At 39.5% G+C, this 21,469-nt stretch overlaps 1 protein-coding gene across 5 annotated transcripts in view; it reads right to left on the bottom strand.

Moving 5' to 3' along the window:
• Nucleotides 1-18,934, bottom strand: part of GPM6B (glycoprotein M6B) — a 44,274-nt gene extending 25,340 nt beyond the window's left edge. For 2 of the 5 annotated variants that reach the window (XM_008052660.2, XM_008052662.2), the window contains exons 1-2: nt 18,439-18,934; nt 10,410-10,529 (exon numbers count right to left, since the gene is read on the bottom strand). In XM_008052660.2, coding sequence (XP_008050851.1) covers nt 10,410-10,529; nt 18,439-18,499 — 181 coding nt within the window. In that variant the 5' untranslated portion in view covers nt 18,500-18,934. Of the gene's footprint in view, nt 1-10,409; nt 10,530-14,456; nt 14,495-18,438 lie in introns of all 5 variants that reach the window. The other 3 variants (XM_008052674.2, XM_008052667.1, XM_021709643.1) reach the window with 2 other exon arrangements.
• Nucleotides 18,935-21,469: the final 2,535 nt, after the last annotated feature.

The raw sequence follows: 21,469 nt of genomic DNA, 5'->3' as shown, positions 1-21,469 counted from the left end.
CCACCCCTGATGGGAGACATCCAAGACAACTTGAAGCCTCCATGCTACACTTTGCAGACAGTGAAGAGAGAGAGAGGTTTGTGAGCAGACGAGTGACATGAGCCAGGCTGTGCTTTTAAGAGATGATTCTGACACCAGTGTGTAGGCTGGATTGGCGTGGGTACAAACTAAACTCTTCAGCTGTAGGTGGTGACAGAGTGGGTTTTACTGAGTTTTATTTAAAGGGGACAGGGTGTCTTCAATAAAAGCAGGAAGGATAAAAATTGGATAAACCCATGGTGCCATTAAGCAATCAACATCATGCAACATTTTCTAGGAATGGGTGAGAAAAGGTAAGATAATTTATGTGAACAAGTCTTCATAAAGAATATTCTAGAAAATGCAAACTAATACACAGAAATGAAAGCAGATCAGTGGTTGCTTGGGAAGGGGGACCATGGGAACAGTGGGGACTGACGGCCACATCACCATCCTGCTTATGGTGCTGCTTTCACAGGCACACACGTGTGTCAAGACTTCTCACACAGACACTTTAAAGTGATGCAGTGTATGCACGTCAATTACATGTTAAGGACGTGTTTATAAAAGACCTGCTTAAGTTTGATTTTTTCCAAAACATACTAGTAGTTTAAAAGGGTTGTGAATTTCTTTTGGGAACTAAGGGTTGGTGTTGAAAGAAGCCTCATCAACCTGAGTGCGTGGGCTGTGGGGACATACAGTAGTTGCAGCATTGTGGCTCCCCACACTGGATGACAGGAGCCCTCCAGCAACAAGGTAGAACTGAGGCATCCTCTCTGCTGAGAGTGAGGATGGCAAGGGTCAGGGAAGCCTTAGGGCCTCTACTAGATAAGCAGAGGACAGGAGGCTATGGAGAAGAGAAATAAAGGTAAAGGGTGCTGATGAGAACATATTGTTCCTCTGCAAAATATAGAATCATACGCTCATATGTCCCGTGAACTTGTCTATAAGAATAGGGTGTTCATAGCACGTGTGTATGTATACATGCATGGGTGTGGTATATATTGCTTATGTATATATTTGTAGGTTTCAATGTATTGGTTTATGTGCTGTGTGCCTTTTAAAAGAATGAATTTCTCCTTAGAAAGCACTGAAAAGTAGATTGTATATAATATTCCAGACTTACCAAGCTGTCTGTGCCTACAATAAACTCACCAGCTGGGACAAAGCTATTCCAGGAACTTATGTTACTTCACATATAGCCAATTTTCTGACCCAAAGTATAGGATCTAGCTCAGGGATTCTCAATTCTTGGCACTACTGGCATGGATCGTTCTTTGTTGGGGGAGGGGGCTGCTGTCAGCATTGTAAAATGTTGAGCAGCATCCCTGACCTCTGCCCTCTAGATGCCTATAGCATCTCCTCAGTTGTACACATCCTCAGCACATTCCCTGAAAGGGAAAAACAAAAAAACAAAAAAACCCCTCCCCTAATTGGAAAACACTGGTCTAATGCAATGGTTCTCAATTTTGGCTGTACATGGAATCACTGGGGAAGCTATAAGGAATGCTGATGCCTGTGCCCCAATTCCAAGATTCTGAATGACTTGGTCTGGATGTGGACTTGGGATTTTATTTTATTTTATTTTTGAGTTGGAGTCTCACTCTGTCACCCAGGTTGGAGAGCAGTGGCACGTTCACATCCACCTCAGCATCAACCTGCTGGGCTCGGGTGATCTTTCTGCCTCAGCCTTCCAAGTAGCCAGAACTATAGGCATGCGTTACCATGCCCACCTAGATTATAGAGACGAGGTCTCACCAAGTTGCCCAGGCTGGTCTCGAATTCCCAGGCTCAAGCAATTCTCTTGCCTCGGCCTCCCAAAGTGCTGGGATTACAGGCTTGAGCCACTGTGCCTGGCCTGGACTTGGGCTTTTAAAAGACCAGCTAGGCACAGTGGCTTATGCCTGTAATCCCAGCACTTTGGTAGGCCAAGGTGAGAGGATTGCCTGAGTCCAGGGGTTCAAGACCAGTCTGGACAACTTGGCAAGCTCTCATCTCTATAGTACATAAAAAAAATTAGCCAGGCGTGGTGGCACATACCTATAGTTCTAGCTACTTGGCAAGCTCAGGCAGAAGGATTGCCTGAGCCCAGCAGGTCAAGACTGCAGTAGCCATGAGCGTGCCACTGCACTACAGCCTGAGTGACAAAGTGAAACTCTGACTCAAAAAAAGAAAAAAAGAAAATTATACAAGGTCATGAATATAGGAGGTGAGGATCACTTGGGAGTGTCTTGGAAGGCTGCCTGCTACAAGCTGTATGAACATTTTACAGTGGAATTCATCCTCGGTCTCCTTGGAGTACTGTTTTCTCTCTTTAACAATAATTGCCTATTTGTGTTCCCAAAGCCTCACTTCTCAGAAAATGCATCCTGAATTCAAGTGCTGGCTACCCAGCAGGTACTTGATGGCCCTCATGAGGCACTAGACTCTAAGCTTTCTGTGAGCAGAGGTCCTTATTCCTTCTCTCTTTGGCCTGGCTCAGTGCCTGGGACCAAAAAAGCACTTATTTATGGTGTTGAAAAACAATCACTTTATTTTTTAGCACTCATGGCATGTGGCTTTCTAGACATTGTACAACTGTGCACATGGCTGTTCTCCTGGGCTAGGCTGGTCAAGACTTGGCACTCTGCAAGTTGTATGGGAGCTCAGCAAGTATTTCTTAAGTTATTTTATTTATTTATTTTTTTGAGTCAGAGTCTCACTCTGTTGCCCAGGCTGGAGTGCAGTGGCTTGCTCAAGGCCACTGCAGCCTTGACCTGCTGGGCTTAGGCAATCCTTCTGCCTCAACCTTCCAAGTAGCTGGAAATACAGGTACATGATACCACACCCGGCTAATTTTTTTATTTATTGTAGAGATGAAGTCTCACCAAGTTGCCCAGGCTGGTATTGAACCCCCAGGCTCAGGCAATCCTCTTGCCTTGGCCTCCCAAAGTGCTGGGATTACAGGCTGAGCCATCATCCCTGGCCATATTTCTTAAGTAAATTAAGACTAGACCGGCTCCTTGTATAAAACCATCGAGTGCAGGCTGGACCTAGTAACTTGCTTCTTAGGACTGGAATATGGCAAAAGCGATGGGATAGCATGATTGGGTTTTAAAAGACTGTGACTTCTGTCCTGCTAGCATTGTCTCTCTGGCTGGCACACTCTCTTACCTACTCACTTGCTCTCTCTCTCTGATGAAGCCAGCTGCTATGTCATGAAGTAGCTATGAAGAGACCCGACATGACAAAGATTCAAAGGAGGTTTGGGGCCATCAGCTTGTGAGATAGTGAGGCCCTCAATCCAACAGGCCTCAAGGAATCAAGTCCTGCCAACAACCACATGAGTAAGCTTGGAAATGGGACCTGCCCAAATCAAGCCTTCAGATGAAACTGCAGCCTCATTAGAGATCCTGAGATGGCTAGGCTGAGTCCAGACTCCTGATCTACAGAAATTGAGATAATATATGTTGTTATTTCTAGTCACTAAGTTTTGGGAAAATTTGTTATGCAACAATTGACAACTAACACACAGTCTCAACTTTGATGTTTGCAACTCTACAATAGTTTTTGCATTTTTTATACACAAAAATGTAGAGACAATATAAAAACATCACTTCAAGGAGAGTTTGCTTCAAATGCAACAGTCTGCTTGAAGTTCAACTGTCTGTTAAGGATGTGGGGATTTGGCTTTGGGCATCTTGACTATAAATATGTATAGAAGTTACCTTTGAATTTTAAGTGCATGCTGTTTGGAAAGGTGAAATGATACTTTACCAAAGATGTTATAATGAAGAGCTGTTTTCTTTACCAGTGTTATATAGCATTGTAACATTGCTATATACCTCTGTGTATATAGCAGTGGTGGCCAAACATTAGTGTGTATCTGAATTACCCCAAGAGTTTATTAAAACAGGCCAAATCCCTGGGACCTATATCAGAGAGGGTGAGTGAGGCCTGGGAATATGAAATTTTTAAGAGATCGTGGTCTTGCAATGTTGCCCAGCCTGGACTCAAACGCCTAGGCTCAAGTGATCCTCCCGCCTCAGCCTCCCAATGGCTGGGACTATAGGTACATGCCACCACACCTGGTAGAATCTGAATTTTTAACCAACATTCTTGGTGATTCTCATTCAAGGCATTGGAGCCCCATACTTTGAAAAGAAAAATCACTTAAAGAAATTACCTCCAATACTACATTTAAGAAACTATAAATGGTCTTTTATATATCACAGAAAATAAAACTTGCTAAAGTACATCGAAGAGAATACTAGATAAAAGCAGCTCACGACATCCATTCAGCAGGACTTGGTTTATTACGGGGACACCCAGAGAAGAGCCTGAAAGAAGCCAGAGAGACTGAGTTTCCAGAAAGAGCCAAGGGATTCTCTGAAGAAGGGCTGAGGCTTAGTCAAGAGTTTGTGAGCAGGAAGCTCCCATTTCCCATGAGGAACAGGGATTGTGAAGCCTGGGGACAGAGAGTGGGAGATGTTTGATGAAGATTGTAGGAAACTGAGTGGCTAGCAAGGTTTTTAGGTGTTGCCTAATATATGTAGACAGAATTTGCAAAGTGTACTAAAATGCAATGCTCTAAGTCAGGGGTTGGCAATTGTTTTTTCTTTTATTTCCTTTCTTTTTTTTTTTTGAGTCAGAGTCTCACTCTGTCATCCAGGCTGGAGTGCAGTGGCATGCTCAGGCCACCATAGCCTTGACCAGCTGGGCTCAGGCAATCTGTCTGCCTCAGCCTTCCAAGTAGTTAGAGCCACAGGCATGCGCCACCATGCCCAGCTACTTTTTTAAAAATTTATTGTAGAGACGAGGTCTCACCATGTTGCCCAGGCTGGTCTCAAACCTGTGAGCTCAGGCAACCCTCTCGCCTCAGCCTCCCAAAGTGCTGAGATTACAGGCGTGAGCCACCACGTCCAGCTGACAATTGTTTTCTGTAAAGGAACAAATGGTAAATATTTTTGGCTTACTAGGGCATACAGTTATAGCTTTTCAATTCTGCTGATGAAGTGCAAAAGCAGTCACAGGCAATCGAATGGGCCTGCCTGGTTCTGATAAGACTTCATTTATAAAAACAGTGGGTGGCATCACCAGCCTGGTCTAAGTCAAGTCCTCACAGAAATCTCAATTTATTGCCACTGTGAAACAGCACGTTAAAGTAAACAAGGTTGTTTCAAGACACGGAAAGGCTTATTTCGATTTCATTGCCTCTCCTACCAGCCTGACATTTCATCCCTAGAGTTATTTCTTGGAATAAAAGCACTGTCCATGGAAGTTTCCAGGGAAAATGCAAGCATGATGATCTTCAGAGAAAGTCTCCTAAATGACTGTCTGACACCCAGAGCATTCCATTTAGTACAAAAGTCAGTTTATATAAGCTTTTCATAGACGTGGAAACATATTGGGTGTGTGTGTGTGTGTGTGTGTGTGTGTGTGTGTGTGTGTGTGTGTGTGTGTGGTCTATTTGGGAGTGAACCCAGGCATGTGAGAGGACACAGCCTGAGGAGGTAGGAAGACCCAAGTGGCCACCTCCAGCTACTCTCCAGCCATTTCAGAATAACTCCCGCTACCTCTAATGGTAGCAAAAGATTTTAAAACCAAATGAACTGTAATGGACTCTAACTGGAAACATATAACGCGATGGGGTGTATTAAAGGCAATAAAGATCAGATGTCACTACTTCTAAAAGACTAACAGATAGTCTTCAATAACCCAAGTTGGTGCCCCTAAAGCCAGATGTGTCTGACAGAAAGCTTCAGATCAACATTCAATAATGATTGATCTGCTTTTCATCTCTGCTATCTTTGTCTGCCTACTCTAAGATGAGAAATAAACATAAGCCCAAAAGACAAAGGGATACAGTAAGCCAGTGTTATATGATCAGGTGCTAATCCTATACTAACCCATACAATGAATAAAAAATTGAACGTTCATAAACAATCAAGAAACTTTTTTTTTTTTTTTTTGAGTCAGAGTCTCACTGTAGCCCAGGCTGAAGGGCAGTGGCATGCTCACGGCCATTGCAGTCTCGACCTGCTGGGCTCAGGGAATCCTTCTGCCTCAGCCTTCCAAGTAGCTGGAACTACAGGCATGTGCCACCATGCCTGGCTAATTTTTTGATTTATTATAGAGAAGAGTTCTTGCCAAGTTGCCCAGATTGGTCTCGAACCCTGAGCTCAGGCAATTCTCTTGCCTCCACCTCCCAAAGTGCTAGGATTACAGGCTTGAGCCACCACACCCAGCTTTTGGTTTTGAGTTGGAGTCTCACTCTGTCATCCAGGCTGGAATGCAGTGGCACGATCATGGCTCACCACGGCCTCGACCTCCTGGGCTCAGGCAATTTTTCTGCCTCAGCTTCCTGAGTAACTGGGACTACAGGCGTTCACTTCCCCATCTGGTTATTTTTTTTTTTTTTTGCTTTTTTTTTTGGTAGAGATGAGGTCACACTATATTATCCCAGCTGGTCTCAAACTCCTAGGCTCAAGCGATTCTTTCTCCAAGCGATCTCCCTCCTTGGCCTCCCAAAGTGCTGGGATTACAGGCATTAGCCACCATGCAGGGAAAGAAATATATATACATCATGACTGACCCAGTAGTCTTTGCTGAGGAAACTATTAGATAGTTAACTGCTTTAAATGACACATTTTTGTGGAAAATGCAGGTGCTTTGAAAATGAAATATTGATATGCTGCAAAAAACAAAACACAAACTACTCTAAAAAACTCAAGAACTTTACAACATGAACCTGATCTACAATCTGCTTGCACTGTGTTCAGCATTTACCCCCATGTAACCAGAAACACTTTGAGCAACTAGGAGGCATCAGACAGATTGAGAGCTCCTGCTGGCTTAGGTTGGATAAACTAAGGAAGCTTCTGCAACCAGACCTTGGGGGACAGAGAGGCACCACCAGCAGAACCCACATAGCATGACCAGACCCTCAGTTATGGTCAATACAGAAGGTGCAATGGTACACACAAAAAGATTAAGATTTTTTCCCCCTTGAAATACATTTCATGTGTTTTAGGAAAAGACTTCAAAGTTAATGACTTTACAACCTTAGTTAAGAGGGAGTGACACTAAGGAACAATGACACTAAAGAACAACGAAAAAAATCCAGTAGCATTCCTCAGGACTCATACCCACAAGTGTCCCTCTACACACCAGATCCATGAAGGAAGCCCCAGGCTCAGCCCAGAAAGGCACAGGGGATAAAGGCTGCAATTCCCAGAGGCCTGGCTGAGGTTACACCTGGGCAGATACATAGGCCAGAAGAGTGTATATCCTGAGCTGTGGCACCTCTTGTTCCTCCCTCTCAGTTCTACCCTCCATGGCTGCTCAGGAAGCCATTCTGTAGATACTACTTGTCCAAAGCAGCTAAAAACAGATGGCAAAAGAGTAGTTAGCCAAGCCTAAAGATGTAATTCTACTGGGAAGCCACAGAAAAAAAAGAAGGAAAAGAAAATCATGAAAAGATCAAGGCAAAGGACACTGGGATCACATTGACCTTTCCAGTGGGGAATAAGGAAGTTACGAGAAGCAGGTAAAGTTTCCACTATAGTAACTGCATGGGCGAGAGAGGCATTTTCTTTTGGCAAAGATTTTCTGGCTAACCTATATCAAAACCTCTTTTTCCCCCATGGAAAGAAGTTGAGAACTCTGTTAAAAAAAAAAAAAAAAAGACACAAGAGCCATATGGAATTCTCTATTTTTTCCCTCACACTATCTGGTTGGGGATCCAAGTACAGAATGGCAATTGCATTGACTTAGGAGCCAACAAAACCAAAGCCACTTAGAGGGTGTTGACATGGCTATGGCCTGTGTGTAGGCTTTATACCATCAAGTGTAAGGTCTGTGTGCTGGCTCCAGACACAAATGGTCCCCATGTTTTGTGCCACTGTGGCATCTTTTTTTTTGATGACTTCAGTCAAGCACACGAAAAGTTAAAACTATGTGTGGGCAGAGACTCTTTCAGGATCTGAAAAGATAATTCTTGAAATCAAGTTTAGAGGTTTTTGTTTCTCCCCCTCAGACAAGAACCTGCTAGTTTATGGAATCCTTACTTACAGTATCACCAGCAACTCCTAATACTATTAGAGTCCTACAGTCTCTCATTATATCATTCCAGAATTCCAAAAAACCTAAAAACTAAGGATTTTTCTTCCAACTTATCTGGCAGCAAAATCTATTCCTATCTCACCTTCCTTTATGCCAAAACGCCACCTGAGAGGATAAGGGACTGTTTACAGTCTTCATTTCTCTGACCTGGGCTCTCCAGAAAGGTTAAGAGGTTAGATTTGAGGAAACACTCAGACCTCACTGGTGGTATTGTTCAGGACACCGTGTACACACATTACCTCTTGAAAACCCAAACTCTTTGGAATCCTGAAAGGGATCTGTTTCAGAAAAGAAATTGGAAGCTTGTCTTTTTTTTCTCAGCTGCCACTGCTGTTCAGAATGCCCATATTCCAGCATCTGGTTGTAGGATCCAAAGCATACAAGTCATATTTCAATGTTCTTTCAGAGAACTACTCAACAAGTGGGGAAAGCCCTTCAAGAGGAATTGATAGAGGTTTTATTAGTCCCCTATTAAGATATTGGTGTTTACTTTTTACCACACAGTTTAATGAACTAAAATCCAGGAAAGACTACCTTTTTTTGTGGCCTGGTATCATCCCACACTTAAGAAAAAAGAAGACCATTCTCCTTCAAGCAGTAGTTTCTGATAACTTGGGAGCTTTCCTGTCATGTTAATAAATATCCCTTCCCTCACCTCTGTCCTTGAATTATGCACATCTAATGACTTTTTTTTTTGAGAAGGGGGACTTTTAAAAAGAAACAGCTTTATTGAGATATAATTTACATACCATAAAATGTTTTAAGTGTACAATTCAATGGTTTTGAGTAAATGTACATAGTCATGTGACCATCACCACAATCTAATTTTTGAACATTTTCATCACTCCCCAAAAGATCCCTTGTGTTCATCTGTAGTCACTTCCCTTCTGGCAACCCACTAATCTTCTTTTTGTCTCTATGTATTCACTAATTTTGGAAATTTAATGTAAATTGTCTCTCATGTCTGACTTCTTTGACTTAAAATAATGTCTTTGAGGTGCGTCTATGTTGTAGTATGCATCAGTACTTCATTCCTTTTTATTGCTGAATAGCATTCCATGAACGGATACCTCATGTTTAATGGCAGTCTTTTTTAAAATCAAGATTCCAGAACCCCCCATATTCTTTACATGGTACACAGAAACTCACAGAACCAGCACCTGACTATCATATGTCAGATGAAGGAATGCATAACCCAAGACACACAACCAAACCCAATGTCAGATTTCATGTGAATTAACCTGATGCCACAATTTAGATTTTAAAGGAAAAAGAAAATGTTTTATAAAATTAATCATGGATTTTTTATGACTTTGTAATTCAATGGGTACCTTACCTTCCACTTCAAGACTGCTCTTTCTAGAGTTGTATATGCTACCCTGTCATTCCTGATTTACTCCTGAAAACGCAAGCAACCATTTGGGAGAAATGATGTTATGGGCTGATGCAAAATTGCAGCAATACTTTAAACCTGTCAATGTGTTTACCTGACCTACCACCAGCCCTTGTGTCCACATTTTATGTAGTTTGAACCACAGTTGTACCTTGGCAAAAACATTGAGCTTTATCTAACTGAGCTAGAAATTAAGATCCGTGCAGGCTTTGGAAATGTGGGAGGCCAGATATTCATCTTGGTCGGCATTCTCCCCTCCTAGGCCTTCAAATTGGCTGACCCAGATCCAGCACCTCACGATTCTGAATGGCCAGTGTTTCTCATGAGCACAGAAATTGGACACTGGACCCAGTGGACCTACCTGATGGGAATCAGGAACCCAGTTATCCAATTCTAATTTCACAGGCTTTGATTTTTCTTCCTCAAAGGCAATGACTGATGTGAAAACAGAGTGGTGTAAAGCAGGGGGCTGGGAAGACATTTGGGGATGCTCGCGGTACCCTCAGAGTCAAGGTTCCTTGAGGGCCCTGGCCCATTCTTGGTCCCGTGGGGGACATGTGTGGCTCCCTCACCCATGATTGGTTCAGACATTGGAAATTTTATGGTTAACCCAGAGGCGTATGTCACTGCACACTGCTTCCTTTGAGAAGAGGTGAGGGTGAAGAAAGAGGGAAGAGGGAAAAGAAAGCAGAGAAAGATGGGATGGAATGAGAGGGAGAGAGAAAAAGAAAGATGATTTAAAAATGTTTAAAGGGCAAATTCCACCCACACCCATGTGAACAAATTAATGCATCAAGTAAAACATAAAATATCACCAGACTGCAAGAGCCATTACAAATAATATTAAAGATAACATTTGACTTGCTATTAGAATTCACCCCAAGGCTGTATTTACCTGGACTGCTCAAGGGGCTAGCCCTGTCCCCCAGGGTTGGCACAGGATGGTACTGGTGGTTCTTTGAGCCTGGGTACATCCAGTGGTACCTGCCAATTTCCATTTCAGCTCTGCTGTTCACTGCCAATTTCAGGTGGCAAAGAGTCAGTGTCTCTATTTCCAGCAAAGATTCTATATCAGCATTTTTATTTATTCTTTTACCACTTAAAAGATATGGGGAGCTTAAAAAATATGCTGTTGAAATGTAACCTTTCAGTACCAGCTTTTCAGCTCAGCGTGATACATGGAGAATGTCCTCCAGTTCTGAATTGAAGTTTACATAAATCACCAAATTATCTTTTCTTTCTTTATTTTCTCCATCTTCTCCCTCCCCATCCCACCCCTTAAAATGCTCATGTGGGAAATATACTATTTATAGCGAAAATTTGGCTTCTTGCAATAATATTTTTCTTTCTGTTTATTTCCTTTTCAGACCAATAGAGCACTATAATTATTGCCAGCTGCACAGGCAAAGGTGAATGCAGGCTCACTCTCCATAAGGAAACCCAGTTCCAGTCCTGAAAATCTGGCAAATAACCCCATGGTCTGCTGAATCTTGGATGAGATATCTATCCTCCCATTGACGTCTGCAGTGTTCTCTGTTACCTCATCAATACGTCAGTCTAGAATATTCTGTATTAAATACTGTTCCAGTTTTAAAGGACTGCTGGTCTTAGGTGTGAATAATTGCTTACTTACACATATGGTGACAACTGTCCCCCCCTCTCCACAGGGACTCAGATCTCTATCTGGTAATATGACTGCATTTCCCACTTCTTAGGAGATTGGAGGAAAAAATACCTACCAATTTGCCTGGTACAGAGTAGGCTTCTGGTAACTGTTAGTTGCATGACAATCTTAAAATCCTTAAGCAACCATAAGGTTGCTATTGTCAGTGAATGCCAGAGAATCCCATAAAAATCTAATAAGGGTTTAAGTCCTCTGGGGTACCACAAATATTTAAGAATTAAAAAAATGATTCTACTATTGATATGGGTAATCACTCCATCAGAAGATCTGGTTATGATGCTCCACTTGGCAGCTCAGATAACTGAGGACAAGACCCAGTAAAAAACCACATCATGAGGCAAACAGTCAGCGCCCTGACCAGGTACACTTAAAACCTCATAGAGCCTTGGTGAAATCCCACTTCCACTCTTCACAATCTCTGAAAACTCTCAACACATTTCAGACTGGGAAGCAGAGACATACTTTTCTAAGTGGTATTTTTGAAAAAATATCTTTTTGACTTCAAAGTAAGGCAAAAATGTCTTTTTAAAAGCGGGAAGAGATGTCAAGACCAGGTCAGAGCTATAGTATGAGATTATTTTTGCTGCTGCTGTTTTTGTGGTGAATGATGCTGGTGATAACTATAATTTATGGAGTGCTTATGATGTGCTAGTCATCATGATCAGCACATGGTAGCTGTTACATTTGTCACAACCACCCTATGAAATAGGTACTGTGATTATTCTATCTATACACTTTTGAAACCACCATCTTATCCTCCTGTGGCCACTGCGTCTGCTGCAATTTTCTGCTCTTTTGCCAAGGCAGCAGTTAGCTCAACAAGAGTTTTTCTGAGGTCCATTTGCAAGTGAGTTGTGTCTCAGTCTTCCCCGGATTTAGATTTTTGCTTTACTATTCAGGAGAGTCTCTCTTAGATGTAGGTTGTGCTATATTCTCTGAAGGTGGAGAAACCCAGTGGAACTGATGGAAAGAACCAGAAGAAGATCAAGCTGTCTCATGGTATGATGTGATTTCCTCTTGGTAAAGTAGCTATGAGCCCTCCACATGGACCCCCAAGCAAGAGGATTCTAAACAACTTTATCATTTTTGATCTGAAAATTCTCATCCTCCTTTTAAAAAAATGTATCTCCACACATCCAGCACATAGTAGGTGCCCAATAAATGTTTGCTGAATAAATACTTGGCTGAAAGCAAGGGAGTACTCTGGGAACCTATAGACCCAGAAATAGACCTCCAGGTTCCCCACTATCCTGACTTCCACCCAAGTCAGGCCGTGTAATTCAGGGGACCTCTGCAGAGGATCCACCCATGCTTTGTCCTCATCTCCTTGTATGGATGGAGAATTATCCAGGAATTTGACTGATCAGGAGCAGCCTGCTAGGCAACAACAAAGAAAAACCAAGGATTTCCCAGTTCTAATGTGATTTCTGAAATAAAACATGGCAGCCATGTCTGAGACCCTTAATTTAACACAACAATATGACTGAATCCAGCAGATGAGGATATGGGATTGGCAACTGGAGGGTTGTTTTCCAATCCCCTGGATTAATACTTCTGGAGAGGCTTTTTTACAACAGTAAGTCTTTATATATAAAATAAAAGAAAGTCACTTGCATTTGATATTTTTGAGCCAAACTTAAATAAAAGTATTACATATAAAGCTATTAATAAAATCTCAACGAGCACACTTTGCATTTTAATTTCAAGGACAGAGTCCCAAGATCTAGAAGAGAGTCACAGGATTCCAAGGGATTCACCCCAGCTCAAAAGGTATATTAAAATGTCTAGTTGATTTTGGGCACCTGGTAAGAAATGGGAAAATAGTTTATGCCCTACAGAGGGAAGACTGCAAAATGTTCCCCCTTAGTAAGTAGAAGACAGAGATGATGAAAGAGCTTATGGAGACAGACACAACTCTGGTCACTGATAAGGTGGGCATGAAACAATGGGAAATCGTGAAAAAGAAAGCAAAATAATGCCTTGTTCACTGTTTCCCCCCATTTACTTAGCTAATGTAATTTAGTGACAAGGCTGGACTACAGACTGGTATGCATTTTAGCATCCAAAAAAATTACCACTGGATGCTACAAAATAACAAACACTGAGCTTCCGAGAAAAACCATATTCACTGAGCAAGATCTTTCAAAGCTATATTAATCATCCTTCATTTTTAGCTGTTATTTCAAATATTAAAGGGAAGCCATAATAATACTATAGTATATGGTAAAGGTTGGCAAATAATGGTCATCTTTTTATGTAAATAAAGTTTTATTGAAACGCAGTTGCATCCATTTGTTTACATACTATCTATGGCTGCTTTCATGCTACAGTGATAGATTTGAGCAGTTGCAACAGAGACTATGTGGCCTGCAAAACCTAAAATAGTTACTAAAAGAGTTATTATCTAACTCTTTATGGAAAAAGTGTGTTGACTCCTGATTTATTAATGACATTAACTGCTTTATGTATTCAAGGAAATACAGTCATGTAAAGCAATTAATGTAATTAATAAAATCAGTCTATAAAAGAGGAAAATATTTTGTTTTCTCTTTATTATGCACTCTCTGAAGAGAAATGTGACTAGGCTGGCTAAGGATCAAAATTCTCCATGGCACTGTTGTCTGCTATTTAACCTGCCACCAATAAGCAAACATGTGATCAAAACCAAGATATACTACTTCCAATGGTGCCTAAGATAACTTAGAGCCCTTCTATCCCTATAATGTGAACTGAGAGCACAGAGGAAGGATATTTCATAGGAAAACATGACTAAATGAAAAAATGAATGAGCAACAAAGCACATTTGTAAAGGACTCCTCTCAAAAGCCAGCATGGTCATATTCTTTATCCATCCCATAGCCATCCCTATGCCTGGCCAACTATCTCCTATGTATGTACATTTGGCCCAAAGGAGATAAAAGCAAGAGAGTATCTTTGAAACAATTCAATTCATCACCAGTTCCAGTGAGGAGACGTTTAGTTCACAGGGACACTGGTTATTTCACATGCTCTCAGATACATCAAGACTAATAAGTCATTTTATTGAGATTGCTTCCTCTTAATTGACCCTGTACTTTCAAATAACTGAGAAACATGATCTTAAAAATTATAATCTTAATTCACGGTTTACACTCAATTTCAAGAAAGGCTAACCTAAATTTCCAGAAATGAACCAGAATTCTTTGTCTAATAAAATAGCAAGGCCATGTCTTGAAAAAAATCCTAATGGAATTGATAATGTAAGAGTAGGAGATGTACCAAATGGCTCGTTGAGATCTTTTCCATATTTACATTTTCTAAAAAAAAAAAAAAAAAAAAATCAAAGGAAGCGGTATCATACCTACCACATATGCTCCACACCATCTGCTGGCCACTTTTCTCTACTGCCTATTCCCCAGACACCATCTCTTCAGATGTCCACTTTGGCAAATTCTTACAGAGAAACTTTCTCTGTACCATATTCATATCATCGAGTTAGAAAATGTCAATAAAAATCTTAAAATGCAATAATTTGTAGATAATCAGGGATAGTGTAAACGCTCAATATGTTCCTTTGGGTTTTTAACATACAAGTCATATATTCTAGAAAGGTTTTTTTCTTCCTAAACAAAAAAGGACAGCCCAAAGTGTACACGTTTTGCTCTTTTTTAAAAAGGAAATTATATCTATTAGATTAAAAATATTAAAGTGAACGTGTCAATTTTTTTAAACAAGTCAATAAGTTGAATTCATTTCTTACTATATTCTGCAATTTATTTAAAATTACACATTATTTCCCATTTACTCTATATGTCTTCCTATATGGTTAGGAATTTAATTTGATGTCTGGAATTCTGAAATTTATTTCGGCAATGATTCATAGGTACTTAACTAGGCTGATTATAATTGTTTCAGTAGATTTCAATTTCCTACATATAATAAGAATAATTTTCCAAACAGATATTTGGAGTTTTTTTTTTTCACATAACAGAGCATACAAAGCAGTTATGATTAAATTGTTTTTTTCTACTGAGCAATTCCAGATGCATTTGTTTTCACAAATGAAATGACATTAAGTAATTCTCCCTGAAATTAATGGAAATCTACTTTCCATCTTTTTATTATAGAGTTCATGATCTATTTACTTTGATTCTGTCTTACCCATTTCCTCCACTTATTCCATTTCAGTAGATCTGCTTACTCAATCCTCACACTTTGATTTAATTTTATGCTTTTAATTTAAAAACTGTCATTTGTAATAATTTGGCATTTCTTATATCTGTCTAAGAAAACCTGCTTGTTTTCCTTTAAAGTCCCTAAATATCTACTAAATACTGCTTGTGAAATTTGGTCATCCATAGTAGTCTACAATAAAAGCTATGAGACCGTTTCAAAAACACACATGCTTTCCTTTTTTTAAGGACATGGATTATTTTTATCTAAAGTAGAAATGAAGTCATTCTGATTTAGTTTAAAGAAAGAGATCTCTTTGTAGGAATTAGTCAATCACAATAGCTAGGATGTATTGTCTGGTCAAAACTCCAAGAAAAGACCCCAACTAGAAAAGTGAGGTCAATTATAAAACAATGTTTAATTTACATTCTTAATAGACACTGTAATAATTATCCAAAGATATTAATGAACAAGCTATTGTATACTAGCCAATGGGCAAAAGCACCCCAAATTAAGGGACAAGCATTGCCCCTATCATCAACTAAAAATAGACGGGAAAGGAGAAACAGAGTGGAAAAAATATATGTGCATGAAAAACTCTATGTAAAGGTACAAAATGTATAGAATTAAATTTAGTAAATAAAATTCTTTGCCAAAAGGCTTGAAAGAACAAAAAAAGAAAAAGCCAGATCCACAAGCTCAAGAATTATAAGACATTTTCTATAAAAAATTATGTCAATAATTATTAAAATTTTAAAAGTCAATTTCATGAAATAAACATCTATTTTATAAACTTAAAATGAAATCTGAAGGAAGACTGGTGTGACAATCACATATAGTCATTTGTGGCTATCATGTTATGCCTACATGTACCTTAATGACAATGGGTGAAAAATGAAGTGATCTTTTGTGAGTTTTGACTTTATGTTGCTGGCATATGAATTTATTCCTCTAATGCAGATTAGTAGATAAGCCACCCTCCAGATCAGCATTTATGGTGGGTCACATAACGATCAAAACCCCTGTTGCTGCAGATCAGGAAAAATAAATCCGCTGATCCATAGCCTTATTCAAGCATGTACTATACATGTGACACCAGCTTTTAGTAGCTTGAGATTTTTAAATTATTTAATGAGCGGCCAGTGTTTATAAATTTAGGTAATTTTTACCGTTCCTCCAAAAATGATCTTTTGCTTCTAATGATGTCTTTAAAACCACAGCTAATGAGTTTTCATATACACGTTGTTAGGGATGTACTGGCAACCTAGAGATCTGTTATTAAATAATACTTAATTGACATAAAATTATGGCAGTCCATAAGACTGAATGATGATGAGATACACAGTTGTGGAATAAGGATTTTATATTGGCTGTATGTCCGTTGCTTGTTTTTAGAGAGAAAAACAAAAGGTATATTTTTGCAGAGACCAAAATGCACTGCAGAGATCAACAGTTTTATCTGCCACGGGCAAACACAACGTTAACAAAAATAAAAAGTATGTACTAAACAAATTCGTCTATTTTAGGAGAAAAAGGCTATAAACTATGAAAGGCTTCTTTGGGACAATGCTATTACATTATTATACCCACCCCCAAACTTAGTCTCTGATGGAAATTCATTTCCTGGAAATGAATTTTTAAACTTTCATCTCGCTTCCTCGGCTTGATGTATATTCCCAAGAGCTTTCTATTGCTATTTGGTCATTCATGAAGATCTTTTAAAAAGACACATATAAGGAAAGACAGGGTGGGTTTTTAGTGGGGGGAGGTAGGTTTGATATAAGGATTAAACTACCAATTTTTAAGTTAAATTGCTAAGAACTTTAAAGCCACTGAATTGTATACTTAAAAATGGCAAATGTTATGTATATTTTGTCATACGTAAAAATCATTTTGAAAAATGAAATTGCTCTGTTTAGGATAAAATGTTACTGGGTACAAATGAAATTTTATATAAAATCATGCAGTCTTTACTCTGGCATATTGTGAAGTTGAAGTATATATAATTTCAGTTTTTGTGTGTTTATAATGGTTGGCTATCAGTAAATTCATATGGTTCAACCTACATATTTATGAGTAAAATGAAGTTGTGCCCCATCATGGACAATTACTATTGTTTAGTGACTGTGAGTAGATGCAAGCTCTGTGAGAAATAATCTCAACGTGACGGCTTTTGGTATTAGAGTAACTGAGGTCACAGAATATGTTTTTGTGCATTTATGATAGTCTGTAACTTTGAGTGAGGAAGATAAACTACAATGCAGTGAGATGACATTAACCTAATGGTGGCTTAGCTGATTCTATGGGGCATGAAACTTGAGATCAGTCATTATATGGGAAAAAGAGAGATTAATTTTTATTTCTATTTTCTTACTGCAAAAACACTTATTCCTCCAAAAAGTCATTCTGTATATCATAACTGTAGTAGGTTCAAAGATTCTCTTTAAGGAATGGGACCTTTATTAATTTTCCTCCTCCCAGTCTCCAAGCCGTAATTAACAGAAGACCCCTGGCCTTTCCACAAGCACAGGTGACAGAGCTGACATCCCTTCTCTGAAGTTCCAACTGTAAATGATTATTACATATCATAGCCGGGGCCTGATATATAGAAAGAGCAATCATATTAGAATAAGAAAATTAGAGAATGTCCAAATCACTCCAGCATTAGCGGAACCAAAGCATAATTAACATGCATGTCCACCCAATTCCTTCTCAGTATGAGCAGAAAACGCCACATCCCATGTCCCTAGAATATAACATGCAGAACATAGAATCTATATTATGATTCATTCTAATAATACTTTTTAAGAAAGACAGTTTCTTCAACCCACCTGCCCAAGGTGACAAACTACAGACATCCCTCTATGAAACATCATGTTTGGTAGGAAGATTTGGAATAGGAATACATTGAAGAGAGGTTGCTCTATTAATTTAACATCAGCCCACAGGAAAAAACAACCCTGAAAGCAAGATCATGACATAGGGATTGTCTCAGAGCCATTTTAAAAGAGAGACAAAACCATGCTAACCCTTTTAAGCACCCCCCAGTGAAAAGCTTTAAACAGGCTATTGTCAGAGCGCTGGGTACCTTTTCTCTCTTGGCTTTGTTCAGTATTTTCCTCGGCTGCAGTTTCCATGGCTGGCTTCATACCATCCACCAAAAATGCCTTTCCCCCTGCTCCCCCCAATACACACTTGCTTTTTCCTCCTCTTCCTTTTCTTTTGGACTCCCCTCCGTCTCTTATTTACACCCGCCTGATTGAGAGGCTCTGTTCTTCACTACAGTAGATTACAGTTCCTTCCAAGATGCAAAAGTCTTGTCAGCGTCAATTTTGCTCTGCCTACTGGTCCATAAAGACAGCTGCCAAGGAGCAGGCAGCCACACGTCACCGAGGATCCCAGTTATAAAACAGTCATTCTGTGCCCAATTGTGCCTCCAGTCTCAATGCGGCTCCCATGGGAAGGACCTGCTCCCCCACGCTCTTCCTTCTTGCTCTCTTTCTTAAGATCTCAATCTCGATCTCTTTCCCTCTCCCCCTCTCTCTCCCTCTCCCTCTCTCCTTTCTTCTAGCCAACTACACTCAGTGAATGCTAATTAATTCTCCCAGGAAAGAATAGATTTGTGACATCACAGGAGGGGATGTGGAGGAGAAAGAAAAGAACCCCCTCCCACCACGTGACTTAGACTTAGCCCGTTGCCCCCAATATATGCTGCCTCTCAGGAGAAAGTGCGTTTTCACATGAGCGTGACACTTTCTTTCTCATGCAACCCCTTTACGGTACATCACACACTTTTATTTCATTTCTCCCTCCACCCACAAAGCATATTCAAAGGACGTGCCCGTAGTCTCTATTTTATTTGCTTTCTTTAATATTTGTTTTTCACACAATTTCTAGATAGAGTGCTCTTTAAATCTATAAATTAAAGGGGAGAGAAAAAACACATGTGAGGGGGGAAGAACCCAAACATGGATTTAACAATAGCAATTAGCAATTTGGTATTAGAATTCATTCCCTTGTCTATAGTTAGTATATGTGATAGAAAGAGAAACTTTAGCTCAAGCCCAATTTATAAAAAGACATCCTTTCTTATTTAAAAATAAGCATAATATGTTTGCACGTATATCTAGCTGACATTTTGGTGATTTCTTAAAACAGAAATCAAAGTGGCTTTTTAAAAATTGGATATGATTATTTCAATATGGAGTTTTATTCATTAGAATGCCTCACTCCAAATCAAAAGGCTGTTTTCAAGAGCTTCTGAACATTCAGCACAAAAGCTAACATACCAATAAAGAATTGACTGCTGATTCCACGAGTCACCTTGCACACCCAGATACTATGGGGCCAACGTGCTCAACCCATCACAGCATATAAATACAAGCCTTTATCATGACTATCAGCCATATGTTTCCAAGCATCACTCATTTCTGCACTATTTTTTCTGCATTTGACTGACCCACTCACCTTCACTCTCTCTATAAAAACTTATAGTAACTCAAGTCAAATACAGGGATGATCACTGATAGGATTCCCTGACTGTGAATAATCTGCTAGTAAGGTTTAACACCCATCCTGGAAACAAACATAAAGACCACCCTCTCCTAAAAACACTCTCCTTGAGCAACCCCTTCGGGTCCCCACCCACTGTAGGAGCTTTATTGTCCTCTTAATAAATCCTGCTTTCTAAAAAACAAACAAAAAATAAATTTCGAAGGCTTGTTGCTCAACTCCTTACAAAAAAGAGGTAAGATACTGAACCAAAATCCTCTAACAACCTAATCTTGTAATACTTTAGTTTTAGATAATCCCCCAAACCATCTTACATTTAATACCAAGATTTTGAAAACCAGTTAAGCCTGTTTCAACATTTTCTTTTAATTTTACACCTCCCTTTTCCTTTTACCCATTGACCTAGAAGAGCACACCCACAATCAAATACGTATCCCCTTAAACTAAGGCCTCAGCCAATTTTACTATACTGTCTCCTAGTCAGAGGATTGAGAGGCATGACAGCCTAAAACCACAGACTTTAGAAAAAGATCATTTGTGATATAACTACCTCCATGGAAAACCCCTGTGATGTGTCCTGATAGAGGACAGTCTTAGACATTTTTGCAAAGATGGATTAGGTCCATTCAGACAGAAAAGTAGCAAGTGTTGGTGTGTGACAGGCGTGTTTCCCGCAGCAGTTCAAAAAAGAATTCAAACCAAAACAAAATTCAGTTCAGCACAAAAGAAGATATTGTGATTAGCTATGTTATTGTTTTTTAAAAAGTGTCTAGCAAACTCATTCAATTATAGAACAGAGTAAAATAATTTTTTGGCTGTTGCTTAAAAATATTATTTTAATAGTGATACAGGGAAAAAATGATACAGATGAAAAGGCAGAATATGAAAGACATTATTAACTTAAGGATAACTCTAGTTCCGTATCATAGTGATAGAGATCAAAATCATTAGACAAAAATATTCACGCATTTTTCCAGTTGATACCTTCATCTACTTTTACTCTGAAAACTACATGAACAATTCATCACTTCTACATTATTCACAACTTCCTTATATTCCTTTCATTAGGATGATAATGTATGACAATTCTCAAAATTACCATTGTACCACTTTATAAACAGCCTCAAAATCTCACTGATGTTTATGATAAACCATTTGAGTCAGAAAAATTGTCAACAGCAAGGGAGAAAACAGAGCATATGTTTATAACATTTTAAAAGCATGCATCCATTTTGGGCCAGAAAAGTAGGATATGTAGAATGAGTAGGAAGGGAAATGTCTCCCAGAGGTGAAAATATTTCTTTGAATATCATGCTCTAAGGCAGTCTAGTTGAAGGTAAGAACATGACTAAAAGCCAAACAGTAATAAAAAATATTGACACAATGGATACATTAGGTTGAACCACATGAAATTGCTGATGGTGACTAAGAAAAACAGCAGTTTCACATGGTTCAACTTATATATTTGCAAGTCTTCTGCAGAATTCCAGTCAGTAAACATGCAGGGGGTAACCTTCCAAGTGCTAGCATCTACAAGAAGCACAGACAGGCCTAAGCAACCGTGCCTGTCTCTAGGTCACTCACAGGCTAATGGGACACAGAGAACT

The sequence above is a fragment of the Carlito syrichta genome, unplaced genomic scaffold, assembly GCF_000164805.1.
Source record: "Carlito syrichta isolate Samal-C Ts95f unplaced genomic scaffold, Tarsius_syrichta-2.0.1 Scaffold71963, whole genome shotgun sequence".
Taxonomy (NCBI): domain Eukaryota; kingdom Metazoa; phylum Chordata; class Mammalia; order Primates; family Tarsiidae; genus Carlito; species Carlito syrichta.
The sequence above is the reverse complement of the archived record's forward strand: the minus strand, read 5'-3'. Positions and strand labels throughout refer to the sequence as shown.